At 44.6% G+C, this 23354-nt stretch overlaps 1 protein-coding gene across 1 annotated transcript; it reads right to left on the bottom strand.

Moving 5' to 3' along the window:
- Positions 1-917: 917 nt before the first annotated feature.
- On the bottom strand, positions 918-20360 carry LOC6505580 (pituitary homeobox homolog Ptx1). Its single transcript, XM_001964625.4, has 5 exons — positions 19217-20360; positions 15721-16523; positions 8369-8509; positions 7287-7540; positions 918-2603 (listed from the first exon to the last, which is right to left on the bottom strand). The coding sequence occupies exons 2-5, from the start codon at positions 16256-16258 to the stop codon at positions 2001-2003; spliced, it is 1536 nt and encodes a 511-aa protein (XP_001964661.3). The 5' UTR covers positions 16259-16523; positions 19217-20360; the 3' UTR covers positions 918-2000.
- Between the last annotated feature and the right edge of the window lie 2994 nt (positions 20361-23354).

Raw genomic sequence — 23354 nt, 5'->3', positions numbered from 1 at the left:
AAAGTTAATTACGCGAGTGTGCAGATACGGTTGCCGAATGCAGATACAGATACAAGCTCTCGATTCCATCAGTGTGCACTGTCGAAAATACGGGTGGAGTTCATCCCAGAATGGGGTTATGGTTAAGGCAATAATAGAGTTCCTAAAACAGCTGGAGCCAACTTATTAACCCTTTGACTGCCGAGCAGATCGGCGGGGGCGGCAATAAAATCAATCTTATTAAAACATTAACAGCGGGCAAAGGCGAATAAAATAAATCAAATGGTCGCCGGGTCACAGTTAACCGCCCCACCCCCCACCATCCCCCTAATGGATGCTTAACACAGCGGGAAATCCCAGTTCCCCCGCCCGCCTCTGCAGCCCGACAGCCACTTTATTAGCCGCCTTCAATCAAGGCGGGCAGCATATGAAATTCAAATTTGATGCCCGAACGGAGCTGAAAACCAACCCCTCGTACCTCAAACTTTTCGCCACCGAGGATGTCCTTTTATTATTATTTTTATTGTGCGGTGATTTTCCGGGGGGGGGGGGTTGTCACTTGGCGGTCTGCGGGGTGCATATAAATGCGACATAATTTCCCTGTAATGAATAAATTGATGGATGGATATTTTTGCACCAGGTCCACCTTGGAATTAAACACTTGCCCGCCACCACCCATTGGGGGGGTAGAAAAGTTTCAATGGAAAGTTCTCCTTGTTCTCCTTACATTAAGTTCTGTGTTCTGTCTCTTCCTCCCCCAAAAAAAACACAAACGATTGGCATATCACCCCCCACCCACCGGTCCGCCCCCCTGGAGGCTGTAAATTACAATTTGATTTTTTAATTTTTCCAATTTCCCCACTGGGAAAAAAGCCATTCGTTATCCCAGCGGTTGACCGCAATTTGCCCTCGTAATTCATTCATTGACGTCAGTTTTGTTTTTTTTTTTCATAATTTTTATTGTTCTTTTGATTCAATTTCTATAACTAGTAATATTAAGTGTACAATTATTAAATAGTTTATATTTATAAGGGGCTCTTTAGTTGGGGATATACATGTACATATACAGACCGACAAGTACATATATGCCATATGCCATTGCGGGCGCGACTCCGGCGGATTTCAATACGACTAGACAACTCCTTAAAAACTGCTACTGCTTTGATATAGTTTTAGTTTTATTTTTATTTTTAGTTTTAGGCTTGACTTATCAGCTTTAGCTTGTTTACAATCTTGATACGTTTCTTGCATATATATTTATATTTATATATTTTTACGATATAAGATGGGGAACTGAAATCGGAACTAGGACAGTTGATTATACTCTTATGTTCTTTGGGCTGGCTATTTGGTTGATTAGTTAGGCTTCGGCTTCCTATAACTACATATTTGCTTTTATTTACAAAAACACTTAATTTCTGTTTTGGTTTCTCTCAGCTGGGGGATTTCGAACGTAATTAGCATTTAATCTCAACACAAATAAAACTGAATTTCAATACCTCGACTATCATTTCCTCCTCCTTTTTTTAGTTTAATAAATTTAATTATTGTTCTCAAAAAATTTGCTCTTTGGATTGGGGTTACTCCTACTCTCCTTTTCGAACTGTTATATTAATTTAATTTTTAATAGTAACATCTAAATTATTAATGAATGCTTAGGTCTAAGGGTTTCTGCCTTTAGTTTGATTTAAGTAGATCCTTCAATCGATGACGTCCTCGTCATCGTTGTCGTTGCTGTTGGCCAGGGGTGTGCCGTTTGCGTCCAGGGGGGACTTGTTGTTGCCCTCCAGACTGTTGTGGTTGCCCTCGTCCGGATTGCCGCCGCCGGACACGGCGGACACACCCAGGCCCAGATCAGAGTGGTCCAGCAGGAGGCTGCCACTGTTGCTGTTGTGCTGCAACATGTTGCCGCCGTGCTGCTGCATTCCGTTGTGCGACACCCCGGAATTCACCCCGGATCCCCCCGAGAAGTGCTGCAAATGGTGCTGGTGCTGGTTGAGCAGGGCACCCAGAGCGTTTTCTCAGACCACGTCCGTCACGCCCACGCCCGTGTACTGGCAGGCGGAGAGTCCGGCGGAGTTCGAGCGCGACACTGGCGAGGGGGCGGAGTAGGGACTGCCGAATCCGGCGGAGGCGTGCTGCTTGGCCTTCAGCCGAAGCGTGGCGATGCTCGAGGACATGCTGGAGGACATGCACGGCTCGGCCGCTGCCCGGTACATGTACGGATTGGCGGGGGTGGTGTACGGACAAGGGGCGCCCACCGCCCCTACATTCGTCGAGTTGGAGAGCGTCGACCCCATTGACCCCGGCAGCATCGAGGCGTTGTTCATGCTCACCGCCACTCCGCTGGCCCCCGTGTTGAAGCAGTTCACCGAGTTCTGATGGTGATTCCCGGCCACCATTGATCCGAGGGGATTGACCGGCCAGGGGAACGGCTTGGTGCCCAACGGCGAGGGCACCTTGGTCCAGTTGTTGTACGGATACGAGCTGTACAGTGAGTCGTCGGCGAACGGCTGCATGAACTGCGTTCCAAATCCGGACTTGAAGTCCGCCGCCGCTACCGCCGCGTTCATGGCGTTTCGCTCCCGTTTGCGCCACTTGGCCCGTCGGTTCTTGAACCACACCTGGAGGAGAGAAGAATTGAGAGGATTTCTAGTTAGTTTTGGTTCTCACCAAAAGTTATAAAGACTAATTTTAAAAATCAAGTACTCAGACTATTAATCATATTACCAAGAAAAGAATAAGCCATTCAAAACAGAAGAGACTAGACACGAAAGATTTCATTAGAACTCATTTGGATATGTACGTTTTAAGAGTAAATCACGTTTAAATTATCTTAAAATATTTATTTTGGGAATTCGAGTTAACCCACCGCGCATTCAACCTGCAGAGTCGGCCATTTTCTTTTATAATTTATTACTTGAAAATTTATGTATCTGGACGGGCAGGCGAGAGGCAAGCGAAAACTTCCCCAAAAAACGACTCCCCCAAATACGCATGTGCAGTAATTATAAATATACAAATATATACATAAATACTCCCAGTCGGGACCGCTGCTGCTGTTGCCTTTTTTAATGGAGAGCTTTATATAAATAAACTCGGCTTGCCACCACCAAAAAGTCCGGGAACGAAAGCGAGGCAAGGCCCGCGGGCCGAGGCGGGCGAAGAAGCTGCGAGGGCGTAAAAATAAATCAAAATTATTTGCACACAGAAAGTGCACAAAATAAAAAAAAAAGAAAGGCAAGCACCCAAAAAGAAGATAAAAACAAAATGGCAACTTTGTAATTTATGGCTGAAGTTTGCACAGATACAGATAGAGATGTCTTTGGGGGCAGCGGGTGAGGGCGAGGGTGAGGGGGCGTTAGGAGGCCCAGACAAAGATACTCAGATACAGATACAAATGACAAAGAGCTGCGCAGACGTTGGCAGCATTTTGATGAGTTTCTTGCTCTGGAGCTTTAAGGCCAACTTGAGATACATTCGCGCGGTAACTTTCTCACACAAATGCCGATACGGATACGGACACCATTCGTTGGGGCAATTAAAGCTTCAAATCGGAATTTCATGGAAACATTGACCTAACAATCGGCTTGTTGCCGCATTGCCACATTGTCCCTAAATCAACGCGCCGGTTTCCAGCCTGCGGGGTTGCAGATTTATGGCCAATGCAGCTTGGCACCCCCGTGCCACACATCCTTTTACTGCGCTTGTATATCCTGCCGATATCCTTCTGTGTGCTGTGGCCGTGACTAAAGTCGACACGCGCTGATCTATGCAAAAAATGTTTGTTTTCGCATGGGAAAGGCCAAATTGAGACATTCCGAGTCAACTAACAAGTGAGCAGCCGGAAAACTATGGCCGCGTGCCAGCAAAACAAATTTATTACGGCAATTGCCTTAATCTAATTAGCTGCGCCAGTTAATTGAAATTGTATGAGCCAGGACCAGTAGAGACGAACTGTGGAAACAGAAAGAAACTTTTCCCAGAACGTGAGAATGGAAAACCCTTAAATCAAAGCAGGAAGGCAATGTGTCAATTTGTCAAGGTACATCGTTCAGCCCCATCGTCCACATCATCATCATGGTCTTGGTAGCAACATCCTGGTAGGAATCGCATCATCAGGAGCTCAAGGATCTCCTACATCATCACGGATGCAAAACTAACGTCATCGATCTCGTCAGCTGTCATTTTCACGTATCATTTAGCAAGTTGGCAAAGTTGCAAAAAACGAAAGAACAAAAAAATCGGCAAATCGAAAAAATGGAAAATTCTGAGAAGGGGAAAAGAGGTTGGCCTGATGGCAAATTGATGTCCTGTTGATAGAAAAAAAACGGAGGAAACTGCGCAAAAGTGAAAAAGTGAAATATGAGAGAGTGGCGAAAAAAGCAGCGCAATTTTCCACTCAACGGCACAGGGTCCTGCAGAAAATCCTAATTGGTTTTGATGAAAGCATCAATGACACTCGACGTCTCCTGCAACGCTTCATCAGGTAAATTGTGGATTTTGAAGGATGAAACGAAAAAAACAACCTCCTCGAATATGAGTGGCCAAAAAGTGGCCATGTGGCAAAAGTTAGGGACTTTTTTGTCTATTCGGAGCTCTCATGATTGATGGCCGCAAATTGCAGCTAAATACGTTTTTTATTTGCTTGTGTGAAATGGGCCCGGGTTTTCATTTCCGGGGTTCTTCTCTCCCAGCTGATAGCCGGGTGAAATAGTCCAAGTGAAAATCGGTCGGTTAGGGTCAGATAACATCGATACGTGAACTACTCCACGCAGCGAATGTCTCCTTGTGTAAACTTTGCGACTGTTTGTATAGTCAGTATTAATTGGTGGTCTCACTTTCGACTACAGCTGGAAGATATAGGCCACATATGCCAACAAAATCGGTAAAAAACGTATAACTAAATAATTTTATTGACTTCAACACACATTAAATGACACAAAAAAATGTAACTAGCTTTCAAAGAAATCTTTTTTTAAGGACATCCCTTTTTCCCTCCACTTCCATTTTTATTTTAGAAATGAAACCACTCGAACTGCAGCCAATCCAACCAAACATATTGTGGCTCCTTTGTGGTCGCTTTCAATGGCTTTTTTATTCACTTTCAGCGATTGGCAAGTGCCGTTTCCCGTTTCCGGGCCATTGGCAACACCTGACCATAAACGGGGACAGGGCAAGCAAAAAATGAACTGGCAATGTAACCCCACAGAGACTCATTCCAGGTCTATTCTTTTTCGGATTGAGGGCAGCGGGCAAATGGTTTTATGGGCCTTGTTTTGGCCAGTCCTTGGCTGGTAATTGAATTAAAAAGTGAGCTCTATTTGACACATTAAAAAATAAAAGAGCGACGAGCAAACAGGAGACAATGAGACGGGCGAACGAACATATTGCCATAATTGCCGGCGAATGTAAATCCCGGGATTAGTAGCTATCAGGGCCCGAAGAAACGACTCTCCCCTGCAATTCAGATTCACATTCAGAAACAGTTTGTGAGTTTGTGAGTCTGCCACACCCAGACGACGGGGCTGCTCTTTTTTGACAGTTAAAAGCCCGGCCAGATTTATACGGCTCCGGAGTTGCACTGCTCCGTAATCCTTTTGTATATTTGATAAATTTTATTGCCTCCGCTATTACAATGGGCATCCCAAGTCGAAGTCAAAGTCAAATGTGAGCCACCCCTGAAAGCGGCGGCAAAGGCATGATCACGATCATCATTAATTCCTGTGCGGTTTTCTAATTCATTAAACAACCCTCGCTCGACGCGATGACAAATTGTCCAAGGCATTGTTTTGCATTTCTAGAAGGGATGAAGCCCAGAGAGAGTCGGGCAAACCGTTTTGTCATCATCATATAATGGACCATAAAACAAACTGTATCAATATTTTATGCATTTAGCTGCCTTATTCGAGGAACACATGTTTAGATAGACATCGTTTCGAACGTCCAAAGGGGGAGGACCTTTCATTCCGGGCCGCAGCTAATTTCTTTATAAATGCTGTCAAGTGCAGTTTGGGGGACTTTTTCTTGGCATATGCGTGGTTCGGGGAATTTGCATAGAAAAACCATGAGCTATTTGCCAAGGCTCTATCTTCGCAGATGTCTGCAATGATAGCCCCATTCCAGTTTCAACCAGGCCACTTCTAACTGTACAATTAATGCCACGCTGTTGTCGCCATACGTCCAATGACAATGATCAGTGATCAGCGATCGGTGATCGGTGATCATCGATCATTTGTCTATCATATCTTGTCGCTGTCGCTTCCTCGTCGGCCCGATTGGCACCCTGGCGGAGTGGGAAAGTGGAAATAGATACACCCAGATACATATACCCAGTGATATCTTCGATATCGGGCTCTGCTACCATGCGAGTGTTTGCCGCTTGGCGCCACAACTCCAATTGTTTACCGAGCTAACTATCGTGTTTACAAACAATTACAACTGTTGTTAGGACCAAGATATCTTGTACGACTTGTACTTTCCTTCCCAATAACGCAAAGATAATCAGATATAGGTGAAGAAAGAGTTCTAGAGTCTATCCGGTATCTTTTAAGAACGATATACTGAACGGAACTCCTTCTTATTGAAAATTAAAAACTCCGAAAGCTTCGAAGTCAATCATCTTGAAAACAAAACTCGCTCGGAAAAAAGTATCTCACTGCGATAAAAAGTACGCCACATGATAGATACATTTGTATCTCTAACATGGACAAACGCTGAGCTCATGTCAATAGGACGGATATTAAGCAAACACTTCGATTTCGCGCCATTCGACGCAGTCGATGCAGTTCAGTTGAGGTCGGACATTCGATAAGCCCGTGGTTTACAAACAACAAATGCTGCAAACGCTGCCAACTGCAGTTTAGCTGCGGCAATTTATGGCAACACCCCCTCCAGCCCCACACGCCACCCCTCTGTGGGAAACACCCATAAATCCAGACAGGCGCTGGGAAATTGGTTCTTCGTCCACTTTTTTTGGGCCCCAGTCCGTGTATTGGCCATTGGGGTTTAAGCCATTGCCAAACGAGGCGACATATTTACGAGTCTGTGCGGCTGCATTGCGGTCGCGACTCCTGCGGCCCGTAATATAATTGGGGCTGGACGGTAATGGCCACATAATGTGGCAGCCGGAGATGCGTTTGTTTGCCGTTTGCTGTTTGCGGCTTGGCTGGCAATTAATTTGCGCTTCAGTTTTGATAATGATGTTGAACAGTCGAAAAAATTAAGGAGTGAGGTTTAATAATATTTACAAATAAGACTCCTAGACTTTATTTAACCAAATTTAAATATGTTTGTCTATTACTCACCCTAACTCTGGCCTCCGTGAGGTTGGTCCACATGGCGATCTCCTCGCGGGTGGACATATCCGGATACCGATTCCGGCTGAATGTGTGCTCCAGTTCCTGCAGCTGCTGCGAGGTGAAGTGGGTTCGCTGGCGCCTCTGGCGTTTGTTTTTCTTGTCATTCTTTGGCTCCTCGCCACTGGTGGTCATTGGTTCGTCATGCCCGGAGCTGGATATGTTCTCCGTCTTGATGGTGGTCTCGTTTACACTGCGATTGCCTGGACGGACGGAAAGCAAACATTAAAAAGTGCATATAGATCAATGGGCCTATCTATTACAACATCAGCGTGTATTTTTCTCCGTGTGGATATAGTGGGTTAGGATCGTGTTAGCAGACTGTTGTCTAATGTGTTTGCTCAGCAGTTGCAGGCGCTAAGCTATTTTATGCCGTCCGTCTGGGTTTGCTCGGGTTAACACAGTTGATAAGCCGGCAAGGGAAATGTCTCCTAAACGGCTTCTGTTTTTTTTCCCTTTCTTTTCTGATTTCTGGCGTCATCGGAGCACCGTTACTAATTGCCATGCAACCTTCAGGCGTCGCCTACAAACATTAACCAACCACCCACCCACCGGTAGCACCACCTTCCCCAACCCAAGCCGGCACCGCCGAAAACTTCAAAGGCCCGACCGCCGGCGAACAGATTTATAACCAGTTAATGTATGTTCCCCCCGTTGTCATCGATCATGCGGCATGCTTTCTGTGTTGTCGTCGAGCAGAAGGCGAAAACACTGTAGCCGCAACCCAACTGCCGAAAACTTAATCAAATAAACTAAATTACTGCCTGCCCCAGTGAAATATCAGAGTTCTCCTACGACTCTCCCGTCTCACTTTTTCTGTCGCTGCCGTCGTGAGGTCGCAAATCAAAGGCAGTCTAATCGAAAACTAAACGGACTCCGGTGAGTAAATTTCGCCGACAAAGGTGAAATCGTTGGCCACGCTTTCCGAAATTATTATAAATTATGTTTCTTATCGATGCGACCGTACAGATAACGAATAGTTTTTGGGGAGCTTGGGGGTTACGGTTACGACTGGGACTTGGAGCACTTACCATCTTTGCGATCCCGATTCCGATTCGTTAGCGAGGATGACGATGACGTCTGAAAATTGTTCAAGTGGGTACTATCCAAACTATTTGCTACGGCGGTCATGGAGCTATGACTATCACGAAAATCGCCAGTTTCGGCCCAAACTGAAAAGAACAAGCCAGCACAGGGCAAGAGAAAATTACAAAAAAATTTATGTTTAAACCGATGTTTGAAAAATTGCTTAAAATATACAATTTTAGTTCTTTAAGTTTTAATGTAGAAGAGCGAACCTTTTTCGTTCTAGCCTAGGAAAGAGGAGCCCATAAAAAAGCTCATAAAAGGATTTATGCCTCCGCAGCCTCAAATGGGCCCTTGGTTAGCCCGATTAAAATGTGGATTGCTTCTGGAGAAGGCCAACTTAATTGTTGCAATGGGGCTGTGTGCTCCGGGGCAAGATTATAAAACTTCAGTGCGTGCTTAAAGGGTTGCCATGCCGGGGAGTTAATCTTGGGAATTGCCTTTTTATACGCATTCGGCCCATAAATCTACCGGCGCTAAATGAGTCAAGGAACGCCACTCAATAATTGCCGTAGTTAGTCACGCCTATTTTCATATTAATTAGTCAGCCATTGACATGATTCCCCCTGGACTCGATTTCGCGTCACAGATTTATGACCATGGCAATTGATTTCTGGGGGTTTTCCGGTGAAGTATGTAGGTGTGGACCCATATGGTCCCGAGGTCTTCGGGTCCCGACTTCCTCCTAAATCTTCTGGACCCGCTTCCTTTGCATACCGACTAATAATTTATGCCCTTCTCACATGCTGTCATTTTAATGTGGTTTCTAAAGTGCCAGGCACGGCAAAGACTCGGAAAAACACCCGTGGCGACATTTTTGAAACAATTAGCCTGCTACTTGCTCTGCATTTTTGGAGAAAGGAGCAGAGACCCCGAGGAGTCACAAATGTCAGCCTCTCGGAAGTGGCCCATGGCTCAATTAGTTTATGGCGAGTTGCATAATTTATGCCGCCGACAACAGCCTCACATGCCGTTGAAAAGTCAAATTTCTCCGTGGAAAGTATTTTTATGGCCTCTAATAAGTGTTTTCTAGGGTAATTAAAATTTCATTGGTTTATTATGAGTCTCCTGGATGTTGAGAGAAAATTTTCAAAACAAACAGGTCGCCGTTTTTATAGATGAATCTATAATTTTGAGATTATCACATTGAGATTGTTTTGTCAAAATTGATTAAGCCAATATATCAAGAAGACAATACTTTAGTACCTCTTGAGAGGTCTGTTTCCTATTTTGAAAAGAAATACGATGCGACACTTTCCGCACCAATTCCATTGCATCTTTTTCACATTTTCGAATTTCATTTTTTACTAAACGCCTCAGTGCAATTTTCGAGGGGAGACACAGCTGAATGGATCCTAATAGATACTGGTCCCATTCCAAATCCGATTCCCGACCTGAGCTAAATGGGTCGTCATCGCCCATTTTTCGTATCGTAAAAATATTTTCCTAACGACACGCTCTAAAAACACACAAACTAAAAAAGAAAGAAATGACTGGGAATTTGGGGAAAAACGCAGCAAAAATCACGTAGCAGGGCGATTTTTATTTGTTTAAATATTTCGAAGCAAACTGGTGTATTTTGCTTTTGGCCAGCGACTAATTTGAGTTTGATTTTCCTGCATTCGGCGGCTGTTTGTGTTTTTGTTGCTCTCAGCTGGCTGACAGGTCGGAAAAATTGTCGTCGTCTGTCAGTTGGCGGTGACATTTGTCGGCCAGTTGTCGCTTGAGTTTTACAATGTTTTCAAGGTTTGTGAGTGGGAACGGGAATTTTGTATCTGTGTCTGTCTCTGGCATAGTATCTGTATCTGAGAATCCGTAGATCAGAGAGTGTGAGTGAGTGGCAAGTGTCAATACTTGTGGGCGTTCGCCTGTTTAAAGCGTTTTGCACATGTCAAGCGTTTTGTGTCACCAACAAGTGTCGGCGTCACTTTCGGTTTTATGAATTTTCTATTTTCCTTGGCAGCCATTTTGCAGTGGCACTATCCGATTCTCTAGCCGGGGCTGAGCAAATAAACGGGCAATGGGATATTTATTTGACTTGGCGACTATTGTGATTACCCAAACAAAAGTCAAAAGTAAACACTCCCCTGGAGGCGGTCACAATTAATCAATCGGGCGAGGGGTTGCCGAATGAAACTGCACAAAAATTCGAAATGTATATTTTTCGCTTTGGCAATGATTTGGAATTTTTTTCTTTGGATTTATAAAACGTCCTGCACACACAGAAACAGACACACACACGACTCATTCATAGACAGATTTCCACATAAAAACTTTTGACACACGACACGGCAGCCGGAGCAATAAATTATCCGCACCCGGAGACGCAGACGGAGACTGTCAGAGGAAACCTCACCGGCCACTGCCAGTCAGGAAAACCTCACCAGACCAAAACAAACAAACACACACTGGAAATAAAGGACGAGACCGAGGACGAGCTGACAAAGGATAGCCCATAGCCCTACGCCCCGAAAAAAGGGAGGAAATTGGGAAAAGGAAAATGTCAAGCATAAGCAACGTTTAGTTGCTGAATTTGGTGACCAAAAACAAACGATTAATGTGACAGTTGAATGGGGATTGGGATTGGGATCGGAATCGGGATTGGAATTGAGATTGGAATTGGTGGCCGGGGCCGGGGCCGGGGCCTGGGCCAGCACGAAAACCCTTTGGTAACCCACAGTCCTGACACGAGAGTTGCTTTCTTTGTAAACCACTGACTGCTTGTGGGCCACCAAAGGGTTAAACACTTGCACATCCCTCCACCGCAAATAAACATTTTTCCAATTTCATGCTACATTTGGTGGCATTCTCGGGAAAGGTGTTGATGTCCGTGGAAATTGTTGGCCATATGCCGCAAAAACTTCGCACCAACCCTCGCACAAATTAGGCTAATTCTAGTCATGAAAATTAGGCAACGGCAATGGGAGTTAATTTTTATGCCCCGAATGGGCTAAGCCTTTGGCTCCCTTGGCAGACAATGGCCGGCACATATGTTATGGCCATCTAATGAGCTCCAGGCACTTGACCAACCAGATTTCTCTGGCATAAAAATCTCGGAAAGCACATTGACATGCCCCAAGCCAGAATAAGTAGCAACCCTTGGCCAAATGGCACCGGACCGAAAACCAGTCCTGGCCAAAAACCAGGCAAACTCATTAGTTGGTCTTCAGATAAGACAAAAAAAAGGGAAGACCGCCGTCCAGAAAAAGGCGAAAGGATAGGGAGCCATCGCCTCATGGATGTGTTTTTGTGTCCAGACTAGATTTTCCCCAAATGTTTTGTCTCCAGTTCGCTTCACTTGGCTTGTAGTTTTCCACTGCAATGGGTCTGCCAGTAATTTGCTCGAGTGTCAGCTCAAATTCTGGCTCTGATGCCATTGGGTCAGCCCACAAAAACCGGCCAAGGGAGCCATAGTCCTTGCCTTTTCGTCCTGTCCGACGGACAAGTTTGTTTCCTCAGATAATCTCTAATGCGACATTTTTACGAAATTGCACGATGCCCGGATAATGAGAAAAGAGCCGGAAAACCAAAGAGCTGGAGGACTAGAGAGCCGGAGAGACAATCCGCAATGAAGTTTTCCCGACGAACTTCTGCAACGAGGTAATTGCTTTGCTTCTGCCATGGACCGACCGGCTAGAGGGGGAAATTGGGGGCGGTGATTGAGGGTTGTGGCTGTGGCTGGTTGCCATAATGACATTATAATTTATATAAACGAAATCAGTGCCAGAGCCAAGAGGAATGGGCCAGAGATAGAGCTGAGCAGATGGATTGATAAATGGCAGAGTTTGTGGTAGTAACAGTGGTTTACAGTGGGGCAAAAACAACAAGCCATTTAAATAGATTGGAAACATATATTTTTATACTATAATTTATTTCAAGTAATTATTTTAGAAATCATATATGATATATCTTTTAATTTATTTTATATTCAAAACATAAAAATCCACCAATACTAATCATTTTGAAGTACATTTTCATTTTATGTCCTGAATTTTTGTTGGCATCACCCTCTAATTTCCAACCATCTAGTTACTACTATATCACCACTGATTTGCAATGGTCAGAAAGTGCAATTTATATGGTACTTGCAACGCCCATTCGGATGTGATCTTTGTTTTTGCTCAGCACCCGATGACATATGTGAGCAATTTCGCAGAGATTTGCGGACAATGCACTGGCAATTTCCCAAACTGGATGTGAGCCTTTAAGGCTTTAAGATAGCCAGGCCAGGAGCAGAGCAAAAATCGATAACGTATTTATATTCATAAAGACCGGGCCTGACAAATACCAGCGATGGCGTGGAATTTAAAGTAGCCTGGTGGTCCTGGGATGGGCGGAAAAAACCTATTTTTTGGGGGAAGAGACACTCTCTGGCGGGGATGGGTAACCTCTGTCTGAGGCATTGTTTATGTTTTTTCTGTTTTGGGCTCTGCTTAGAACCTGGATGGCTGCACGTGCCATTAACACTTAGTGGCAGAATATACACATATTTGTGTATTGTGCTGGGTAGACAAAACAGATAACAACACCGATTTCACCAGAAACTCAAAACACGAAGCACTCTAGTAATTTCATAATTTTATCAACGGCATCAGCCACAAACATTGTCATGGGCAAATAGTTCTCAATCTCGTATCTGTGGCAACAACTTGGCAAACAAGCTAAGGACTTGCTCTAGCTGGTAATAAAAAAAAGAAATACAGAAATAAAAATAAAAACAAAAAACCAAGAAATAGAGACACCATTCTATTATTTGCAGAGTAACCAAAAAAAAAACAAGATATGTAAACGGTTCTGATTTGGTTCAGATTTTCACTTTGGTTTTGTTTCAGGTTCGGGTTCAGATTCGGTTTCGTTCTCTGTTTGTTTTCGGGTTTGTTCACGGCAAATAGATTCCAGTGTGGATATGTGGATATAGTTACTGATATACCAGAGATAATTCCCTAATTGCCGCGATGGTGAAATATGAAAGCCAAAATAAAGCAAGGAACAAGGTCGGTCCTCCGGCCAGCAGCTGCTGCCAACATAATTCAGAGGCGACTCCGCCGGCTATTAAAGAGTTGTTGTCGCATTAAGTATTTACTATTTCCCATAAAAAATCTTCTCCGTGGGGCTAAATTAGTATAAAACGTGAACTTGAAATCCTTTGAGCACCGGCAGCCAAATAAAAACACGCACCGAAGTCATAAAATGATCTTCCGAAAATAAAACGAAAGAGTCGAAACTAAAAGGTGAGAGAACAGACCATAAAAAAGTGCAATCGTAAAAAATTATTACCCCTGTACATATAAATGCCCATAAATACATTTATATAGATACGGACGGGAGTTGAGTGGGTGGCTTCTGACCATTAAATTGGCCAATAATTGAAAATCCAATTGCAACACTGCAGTCGGAATGTGGAAGCCCGAGGCGAGGAGTCTGGGTTGTGATGAAAATCCTGAAACAGCAGGACCAGAATCACGTTGCGTGGCCATTATTTAAACAAGAGCGTAAACAATAACGACAACGGCAGGAACAACAGGATAACAACAGGAGTGAAAATTTGTGGCCAAGTATGCTCGTGACTGGCTGAAAAGTGTTGAAAATTTAGCTCTTTTCTGGGCTAAGCTTATGTTGAAATATAACGTTTTTTTTTAAAACATGAGTATTTTTTAAAAACTGTTTTTAAAAACTTTTAATAAATATTTTCAATGAATAAGAAAACCATTTCCATTTTGAAGTTCCTCCTCAATAATAGCCAAAATGTGGAAATCTTGCGGCTAAAATCGTAGAGCTGATACATGGCCCGCACCTGCAGCAATCTCTTCCTTTTTCGGGGCGTGTGAGTTGTGTCAAAGGATAACTGCAGTCGTGCATATTTTAAATGCACACCATTTTTGTGCTAAATTGTTTTGGCACGCAAATAAATGGCAGGACATCTGTGGCCAGGACACACTGGGTTCACCGCAGTTCAGTTCAGTTCGGTTCGGCTTGGTGCAGACAAGTGCAAAGTTGGCCGGGGCTGTTAACCTCGGGGCCAGAGTTGAGTTTACGGGGGTGACAGCCAACAAATCTCTAGGCAAGGGCAGACAAATCTGTTATGCAAATGAACATTTCGGAGGTAGGTTCTACGGATTTTAGTCCGCAAAGTTCTCAGGTGAAGAACAGGAGACACCCAAGTGGAGTTATGAAAAGAGGTGTTTGTTTTTTAAAGTGGGATTAAGCCATGGGCTATTTGAAGATTTTTCTGGCACAGAAAATGTAGGACTGCTTCAACCAATTGAGTTGACATATTGGCCACTTGAAAATTACGACACTGACACTTGGCTGCTCTCCATCCCAGAATCTTCGGCAGCATCTCCCCCGTGTCCAAATTCCCATAACAATTAGAACAAACGGAAAAACAAACACTTGACTCTAGTACTCATATCGAATAACCAAAAATCGCGCCTGGAAATCTTCCAAAGGGAAGTAAAAAATCAAGAGGGGAGAGTGTTGCCATCGGCACTACGCCAGAAGGGTGCTCAATTAGCCATGACATGCGCACAAAATTGAATTTTGTTTAGTTGTGTCTCCAATCCGCTTTCCCATTTTCACTCCTGACTGTGGGCTCTAATTTTTTCGGGTTGTTTCCTTTGTAACGCTTTGGCGGAGATTATGCGCTAATGATTGCACAATGATTATGAATATGCATGAGGGCGAAACAGAGCGACAAGTGGCCAGGGAGTGAGCTTTCGGCCCGGAGCGTGAATGATTGCCAAAACGAATCGCATATTGAAATGACAACAGCTGCCGTTGACAGAGGCAAGCACCACAAAAAAAATACTGAAACAGGAACAAAAATATAGCAAACCCACAAAAGTGCCATGAATAGCAATGAGAATGTGGACACTTGTTGATGGCTCGGATCGGAGGGCATCGCCTCACCAATATCCCCCCAAAGTATGTCTCCCCGGCTGAGTTATGGGCCCACTAATTAGCTGTCAATGCGAGAGATGCCTCACACAAATTTAACTATAAATGGCCCTCGAAATTGTCTGCTATTATACCTCAAGACGAAACGTTTTCAGATGTAACAGAAATGTTTTTTTCGATGATAATAGATTGTAAAAGAGGTCTTTAAAAAACACTTATTTTTAATTGATTTTTAGGAAAAAGAAAAAAGAACAAGAACGTAAAATTTTATAAAGTCAAACATTTATAAAAAGGATTGCATTCAAAAGTCCCTTCATAAATGGTATTTGTGCATGTCGCTCTAAACTATAACTTAAATAAGAAGAATCAAATTTAAAAATCTCCTCTATTCGATACTTACTTCTGAGTTTCTCGAGCGGCTCGTGCTTGGGCGTGTGCGGCGGCACCACAGCGTGGTGCGGATGCTGGGAGTAGCCACCGACCAGGTCCTGGCCAGCGGCGGCAGAGTGGTGCAAGTGACTCAGACTGCTAATGGGCATCAGGCTCGAGATGGCGGGTGAGATGCTGACGGACGAGCTGGAGTCGTGGAGGCTGTGGTGGCTGTGGAGGTGCTCTGTGCCCGAGGTGCTGCTGCCGCCATTAACCGTGGAACTACCGGTGCTGCCGCTGCTCAGGGCTGTGCTGGTGGTGGTGGCACTCTCCGCCGATCCCGCCGAGCCAGCTCCATTTGCCGTTCCTGCGCTCACCAGATCCTGCAGGCACAGGCCCGTGGACTCGGCCGACATGGCCTCCAGGCCGTTCAGCGCTCCGCTGACCACGCCCCCACCCCCATTGGCTATGCCGCCGGGACCGAGGGCCGTGGCCGAGCTAGTGACCACGCCGACACCTAGACCGCCGCCCCCCGCCGCACCACAACCGCCGGCGGCGGTGCGGTCCATGCCTAGATACGTGGGAAAAATGGTGGAGAAGCTCTGGGCAACAGCCTGGTGCGGCTGATGGTGGTGGTGGTGCAGCGCCGACTGCTGGTGCGGGATGTGGGCGGGATGCGCAGGGTGCAGCGGCGGCAGATGGTGGTCCCGCCCGGTGAACTTCGTCGAGACGACGTCCTTGAAGTGCTGCAGGAAAGTCGTCGTCTTGAGGCCGGTATCTTCCAACTGTGGCGAGAGCAAATCCAAGATGCAGCCGTTTCCAGAGCTCTAAGAGCTAAAATTAAAGAAAAATACTTATTAGTTCATAATCTATTTAGTCTTTAAAACCTTTTAAAATAGAAAACCTCTAATTCCTATTTATCGATCTTTAGATATTACTCATGTGAAGCTCAGTATTCCCCGATCTACAGACTCGCACCTCTCTTCCAGGCTTAATTTAATTATCATTTGACTACCTGGTGGGCAAATCTACTATGGTACTGCCTATTTTATCGCCTCAACGCCAGTGCAAACAGTAAGCTTAACCCAAACACCAGCCGAATGGCAACTTAACACCCAACACGTCAAGGGGTTAATACCACTGCCTCGGATGCTGGAGCCGCCGGCAAGGGAGTTGTTTCACTTGGCGTCGTAAATTGTTAGAGTGCACACGGCCTGGAGAGGGGAAACAGAAAGGTAGGGGAATGAGTTGACAACCGCACCGCTGAGCCGCCGAGCCACCGAACCACCGAACCGCCTACACTGCTATCAGGCATCAGGGGCGATGATAACAGTCTTATCGATGTAAAATATTTACATTTCTGCGAGCATTTCTCTTGGCTATTATTATTGCACGTACACTGAGCGATTTTGGCAACTGAAAACTAGGCAGAAATAATAAGGGAGTCCACGGGGAGCGATAAACTTTGTCAGGGCTGTGTCTAATAAATTCGTTAAAAATATATACAAAAACAAAAACGAAGCGAAGAAAATAAAAAACAACCCAATGACAGTAGCACAAAAATAGCCATAAACGATCGTAAATCAATTAGCGAAAAGGAGAACACCTCTCCAGGTTCCCCTGGTCTGATATCGGGGAACTCTCCCTATACCACATATACATATATATGTATATGTCGGTTATATGTCCATATAGCGCTATCTGGGCAAGCGAGGCAAAACGAAATGAAACCAAAACGTATCGAATCGAAACGAAACGTTGCAATAAATGGTTATCTAATCTCAATCACAACAAACTAAAGGCATTCAAAGGCAAATCGAGAACGAGAACTAGAACGACAAAGGAGCATTTCATAAATCTAGCGGCAGCATAAATTCGCAGTTGAAGTGAATTTAATTAAATTTAATTGGAATGCTTTGGCTTGACTTGTCACTTTCGATTTCGTTGCGTTGATAATTCATGCTTGATAATGCCGCTTGATCTCCACTTGATCCCCAGTGGATTAGTGCGGCTGTAATATTAAATCCATTTGCGGTTGTTCAACAATAATACAATAATAACGGCAGCAGTGGCCGTCCTCCCAGTGATAAACATAATTTCACTTGAAGCAAATTTATGGGCAACTCTTTGATGGGTCAGCCGTTGAAATGAAAAGTTTCTGCATTTATTGCCACAAGTATTTATAACACTGTTATTGTTATTTGCTCTTGCTTGCGGCATAATTTCTGGCTAAGTTATCTGCCGCAGTGTCTAATAAATAATTTGGTTCCCAGTTCAAAGTGCCAGCCGTCATTGCCATTGTTCCATCATTCCATCCACCCGCTAAAACCAAAAATACTCTTGTCTCTGGCTCTGGCTCTGGTCTTTAGTCTATGGTCTATTTCGTGTGGCATTTCTGCTTTGTCATTTTATTTCAAAAGTGAGAATTTATTTACATAATGATTCCCTAAGACAAAGAATGCCAGAAATTATTTTATGCCACTTTATTGCCGCAGAGATCTAGCAGCTTTATGCTTCTTCATTGCCGGGCGGAGCGAAGGTGCCAAGATTCCGATGTTTTGCCAAGGCTTTCCACATGTTTTCATTTCTATTTAATTTGATTATTTTATACAAATTCAAGTTTAGTGGTTTGCCCAACTCTCCACCCACTCTCGTTGGCTGTGTACTTAGGTTTTTTCCATGCCTTGTTTGCCCCACAGAACGCACATCTTAATTGTTTAGGTGACGTCAATGACTGGCGCTGCCTGGAGATTTCCCCCCATTTTTGTTGTTATTTGTACTTTTTTTCGGCCAAATTCTGCTCCTCTGGTTAGGCCAAAAGCCCAGAGGCCCCCTTACGAGATGCCCACTAATCGGGGCACTCTTTATGGCGGCAATTCCATTCCCGAATCCGTACCCGTACCCGGGTCTCACTCCGCCGTGATTTATGCGCGGCGTGAGAGCGGACAAAAGGGCTCAGTAAACTTAATTCGTTGTCCAACAATCAGTTTATTGGATACGTTTATTGGCGGGCTTGGCGACGATACTGATCTTCGCTGGAAGCAAAAGTGGAAAACATGCTAAACCAGCATCAACGGAATTGACATTGTCATTAGAGTGCGATTACCATTTTATAAAAGTGTTTACCAGGAAAGTTATGTTTGCCTTGGTCTAATATTTAAATTGCATCAGTGATTCAAACGCTTCCTTTCCGTCACATAAGCACCTTATATTTGTATTTAATTAAGATTTTTTAAACTACAAACTTTCTTTCGGTATAAGCTGTTAAACCTGTTTATTAATTCTAGCTCCTAACACCTATTAAATAATAAAGAGTCCTATAATAATTCACTAATAATTTTCATCTAGATTCTTAAGATTTCTTTGAGATTATGAATGGCATTTAGACTTCCATGAATCATTTTTAAGTGGAAAATATTTAGGAATATTAAAATGTAAAGCTCAATTCATCTACATATATAATCTCCCCCTTAAAAATATTATTTTTTTAGAAAGTAAACAAAAAATCATTGTATGTAAGTTCTTACCTCTGCTTGTTGGGGAAGGAAATCAAATTAATCCACTGGGTGGGAGCCGTTCGATCGGCAGTGAAACAAAGTTCCGTCGGTTTCCTCTATTCCGGATTATCAAAGTCGCAGACCCTGTCGAACTTTTGGTCTTCTGCAGGAGCAAATGTCGTGGGCACGGGGCAATAAATCAGAATGCTTTCATTTCAATCGCATTGGCAAGTTAACACGAAAGAATCTCCGGTGATCTCTGGGAGAAGTCGCGTGGGCGGAGGCTATAAATCTCAGAAATCTGAATCAGAATCCAGATCTGTTGTCGTTGAGTCTTCAGTTTAGTGCCGCCAATGTTGTTGCAACAGATTGCTAATCAAAGGTATTTAATAGAGCCGCTTATAGTTTTCGCACACGCGGCTGACGTTGGCAGATCAAATAATAAAAATCACAGTGATTATGTTAGTGATTAATTTTAAGTAACTCGGGGATATGTTTTTAATGCGCCTTTGATGCCCGATGCTCGACTGACTCTCGCTGATGTGGCCAACACGAACAAAACACACTCACATTCAAATCTGGCTCACAAACACAAACTCGAAATGCACTCGCGACACTTTCTCTGATATGATTTGATTCAATTAAATTCAATACAATCCAAACCGATTCGATTCGATTCGATTTATTTTGATTTGTTTCTCCCTACTGACTGATAGACTGACTGACTTAATGGGTGAGTCAAAATCCGCCTCTGGCTTTAGCGGCAACTTAGTGTTTTAATAATTTAATCCGCCGCGTAATTAGGCTAAGTATCTGTATCTGCAGCGTTTCTATCTTGTATCTGAGCACACTGACTGACACTGAGCACTGCAAACGGAAGCAACGCGTCTGCACCCGTAACAGGACGTAGCTGAATTGAAAACGAATTCGAAAGCGTACGCAAAAGTATCTGTTGGATGCGTGTAGCGAGTGCGACACGGTCGCTAGTGGCAGAGGGGCGGAGTGGCGTGTGATACTGTTGTTGTTGGTGGTGGTGGTGCTGCTGCTGGTGGTGGTGGTGTCAGTTTTGTTGCTGGTGTTGGTGCTGGTGGGTTGGCTAACGGTTAACGTGGTGCTGCTGGCGACGAGAACTCGCGGACACTGAAAACAGAACGCCGGAATGTGCGACGCACCGCCAACTCAACAATATCGTATCGTTCCCACATTATCTTATCTCTCTTTTTCGGTGGTGCCAGCTACCGACGGAATGATTCCGTGGTGTGAGTGAGATGGCTGCCCCACCAGCGAGTAACGAGTGGGGGGTGTGAGCGAGAAAGTTATGGGTTGGACACACCCCCAATGTAGTCTCTCTCGCTTTCACTCACCCTGCTTGCTGGCCAGTGCGCCATTGCTGGTTGTGCGCAGCTCTCTCTCTCCCTCCATCTCCTTCACCTTCGTCGTCTCCCTCTCTTTCTCTTTCTCTTCCTTTCTCTCTCGCTTTCTCCCCTGGCACGGAGGCTACTCTTCTCTTGTTTATTATTTGGCCGCTCTCGAGGGTTTGATTTGTACTTTTGTGGGTCCTTTGTGTGAGCTGCCAAACCCTCTCATCCCCCTCACAGTCCCAGTCCCAGTCCCAGTTACCCCCTCTACCGGCGCCCCTGTACAATTGCTACGTGCTGTGTTCATAATAATAAGGCTACTTCTCGTTCGCTTTTGCCCACTTTTGAGGGCTGGCTGTCTTTTTACTGGGTGTCAAGGGCGTTTTGTTATCCCATTATTCTGCGTTAGCCCGCCATTGTTGTTCCTTTTGGGCGTATTTCACCCTCCCCTCCGACCCGTCACTCGATTGCGCACAAATAAATAAATAACTGCTCCTTTTGACGTATTCCCCCCCTTTCTATCTGTATCTCGAAGTGAGTTTTGTCCTGTGTGCGTGTGTATCTTCTTCCCATGACTTCCCCCTTTTTTGATTTGTTCGCACTGCCGCAGTTGGCAGATACAGATACTTTCCCGCTCAGCCGAAAGTAACAACAGCCTCACAGCCACCAGCCAAGGCAGCAAAATTTATTAAAATTCACAACAGCTTTTGTGCAGTTCATAATTTTCGTTTTTATTTCGCATTTGCTAGCCCTTACCAGCACTCTTGTCTTGTGCGCCTCTGCTGCGTGACTTGAGTGGCGGAAGGGGGCAGGGGAAAGGGTCAGGGGCATCCGGGCCAGAATAGCAGGCGGATGTAAATTATGCCAGCTTTATATCCTTTTATTTCGCAATTGATATGCCAAGAAACTAATCAGAGGTAATATTCAATGGTCACGAAAGTCGTAACTTATAACCCTAGAGGATTTTGGGGATAAAGATAACATGCCAAGTTACCAAATCCAACTAAAACATAATTTTTATAAGGAATATGTTCTCAGTGACATCAAATATTAATATACAATTTTTATTTAAATAAGAAAGTAGCTTTAACTATTCAATTTGATTAAATAATGCTGAGGATAAGACCACTTTAAACAGAAGTAGTTTATGTATTTGTAATTCGATTTCAAATCTAAAAATCAAAATAAACAGTACTTGACACATTTGTACAAACAACTAATTAAAATTGCGTAACTTTACTAAAAAGTCATTATATCTGTTACTCATTTCCTAGTTCAAATGACTCTATTCATTTTTTTAAAGCGACATCGTGTCTGAGATAAATTTCCCACATGTCACCCCATTTCCATTGAGTAGCTCTCAGAACGCGCGACAGATATAACCCAGACTACAGATATACTTCTAGTAATAATCGCCTTGAGCGGTGGCCCTCGAAAAACTAAAGCCTCTCGAGTCCCGGACCTTCTTGAGTTTCCACGGCGGCTTTTCCCCTTTGAACTCGCCGTTACACACTGACAGAGTTACATAAATGTGGCACATTGTTCGAGGGGCGGCACTCGTGCGATCCACCCACTCAAAAAGGGCGCAAGGCCCCGAGCCCACCTGAGTGGACGTTGGCGTGGATTCTCCACCTGCCCTCGTCCAAGGTTCAATTTGGAAAACTTTCACTGTTCAAAGGGTTTCAGACCCCTGGGAATTTTTCGGTTTATGATTATGCGATGTGATGTGACGCAATTACGCGTTGTCCTTTGGCCCTCGAAAAGCCCCATAATCGGGGTTGACTTTTCCATTGATGACACGATGACACGAAATTAGACTTTCGACTTGGCCGATATCAAAGGGGTGGGTAAAAATTCGCAGTATCTAGTACTGTTATCTGGGAATTGGCTCCAAAAAGAAAATGGCGTTCTTATTCTCCCATCGAATGGAGGCTACGTGCTGGGGTGACTGTATGCCATGGGGTACATCTTGAGTGTCGGATATACAATACATTTAGGGGGAACGTGGGGGACGCCAGGGAAAACTCATCATCCTTTGATGCTGGCAACAGGAAAACTTAATGCCGAACATTCGAGCAGTCGCACGCACCTCAAGAAATTGAAATGCCAAGGCGCGCGAAAGTGTCAGATCCGGAGAAATGTCTCGCCCCTATATCGTCGCACTCCCCTTTCACATTTCACATTTACATCCGCACACATTCGCGCCGTCACATTGCCCATCCCTACCCCACCCCTGTCGGGGCAGTCATCTTATTTTATTTTTTTTCCTTCGTTTTTTTTAAGCAACTACCAAAAAGTTCACAGGCAACGCCAGTCGGCAGTTGAAAAGTTCAGAGCATTCGGAGCCATTGCTCAGTCGCCAAACTAATCCGGCCTAATCCCGAAACATGACGAAATGAAATACGATGGTGCGTAGGGAGATGCGACAACAACAAAGACGTTTTCCACTCCCATCACTCCCGCCCCACTGCCTCCACTGCCACATCGCCACAGCCATTTCCCCGGCTCACAATCCCCAGTCGGCTGAACTAATTTTGTATGCCTTATGATGATGGTGGAAAACCACGCGGGTGGCGTTGCCGAAAGCGGATTCTGGCAACTCTTTCGCAAAATGGCGGCATTGATTTCCCGCCTCCTCATGTCCTTCCCTACTCCCGTCGACCCTCTTACGGAGCTGCTCGCACACTCCCCACCAACACCCCTCACTGTCCTTAAGGACAAAGTCAATTTTCAGGATTTGCGGCCAGTCTTACATTCCTAAGCGAAAAATCTCTCCGTTTCTCTATGGAAAGCACTTCCCTTCAAGCAGT

The sequence above is a fragment of the Drosophila ananassae genome, chromosome 2L, assembly GCF_017639315.1.
Source record: "Drosophila ananassae strain 14024-0371.13 chromosome 2L, ASM1763931v2, whole genome shotgun sequence".
NCBI classification, from domain to species: domain Eukaryota; kingdom Metazoa; phylum Arthropoda; class Insecta; order Diptera; family Drosophilidae; genus Drosophila; species Drosophila ananassae.
Note: the sequence above shows the minus strand (reverse complement) of the source record. Positions and strands in the feature narration are given on the sequence as shown.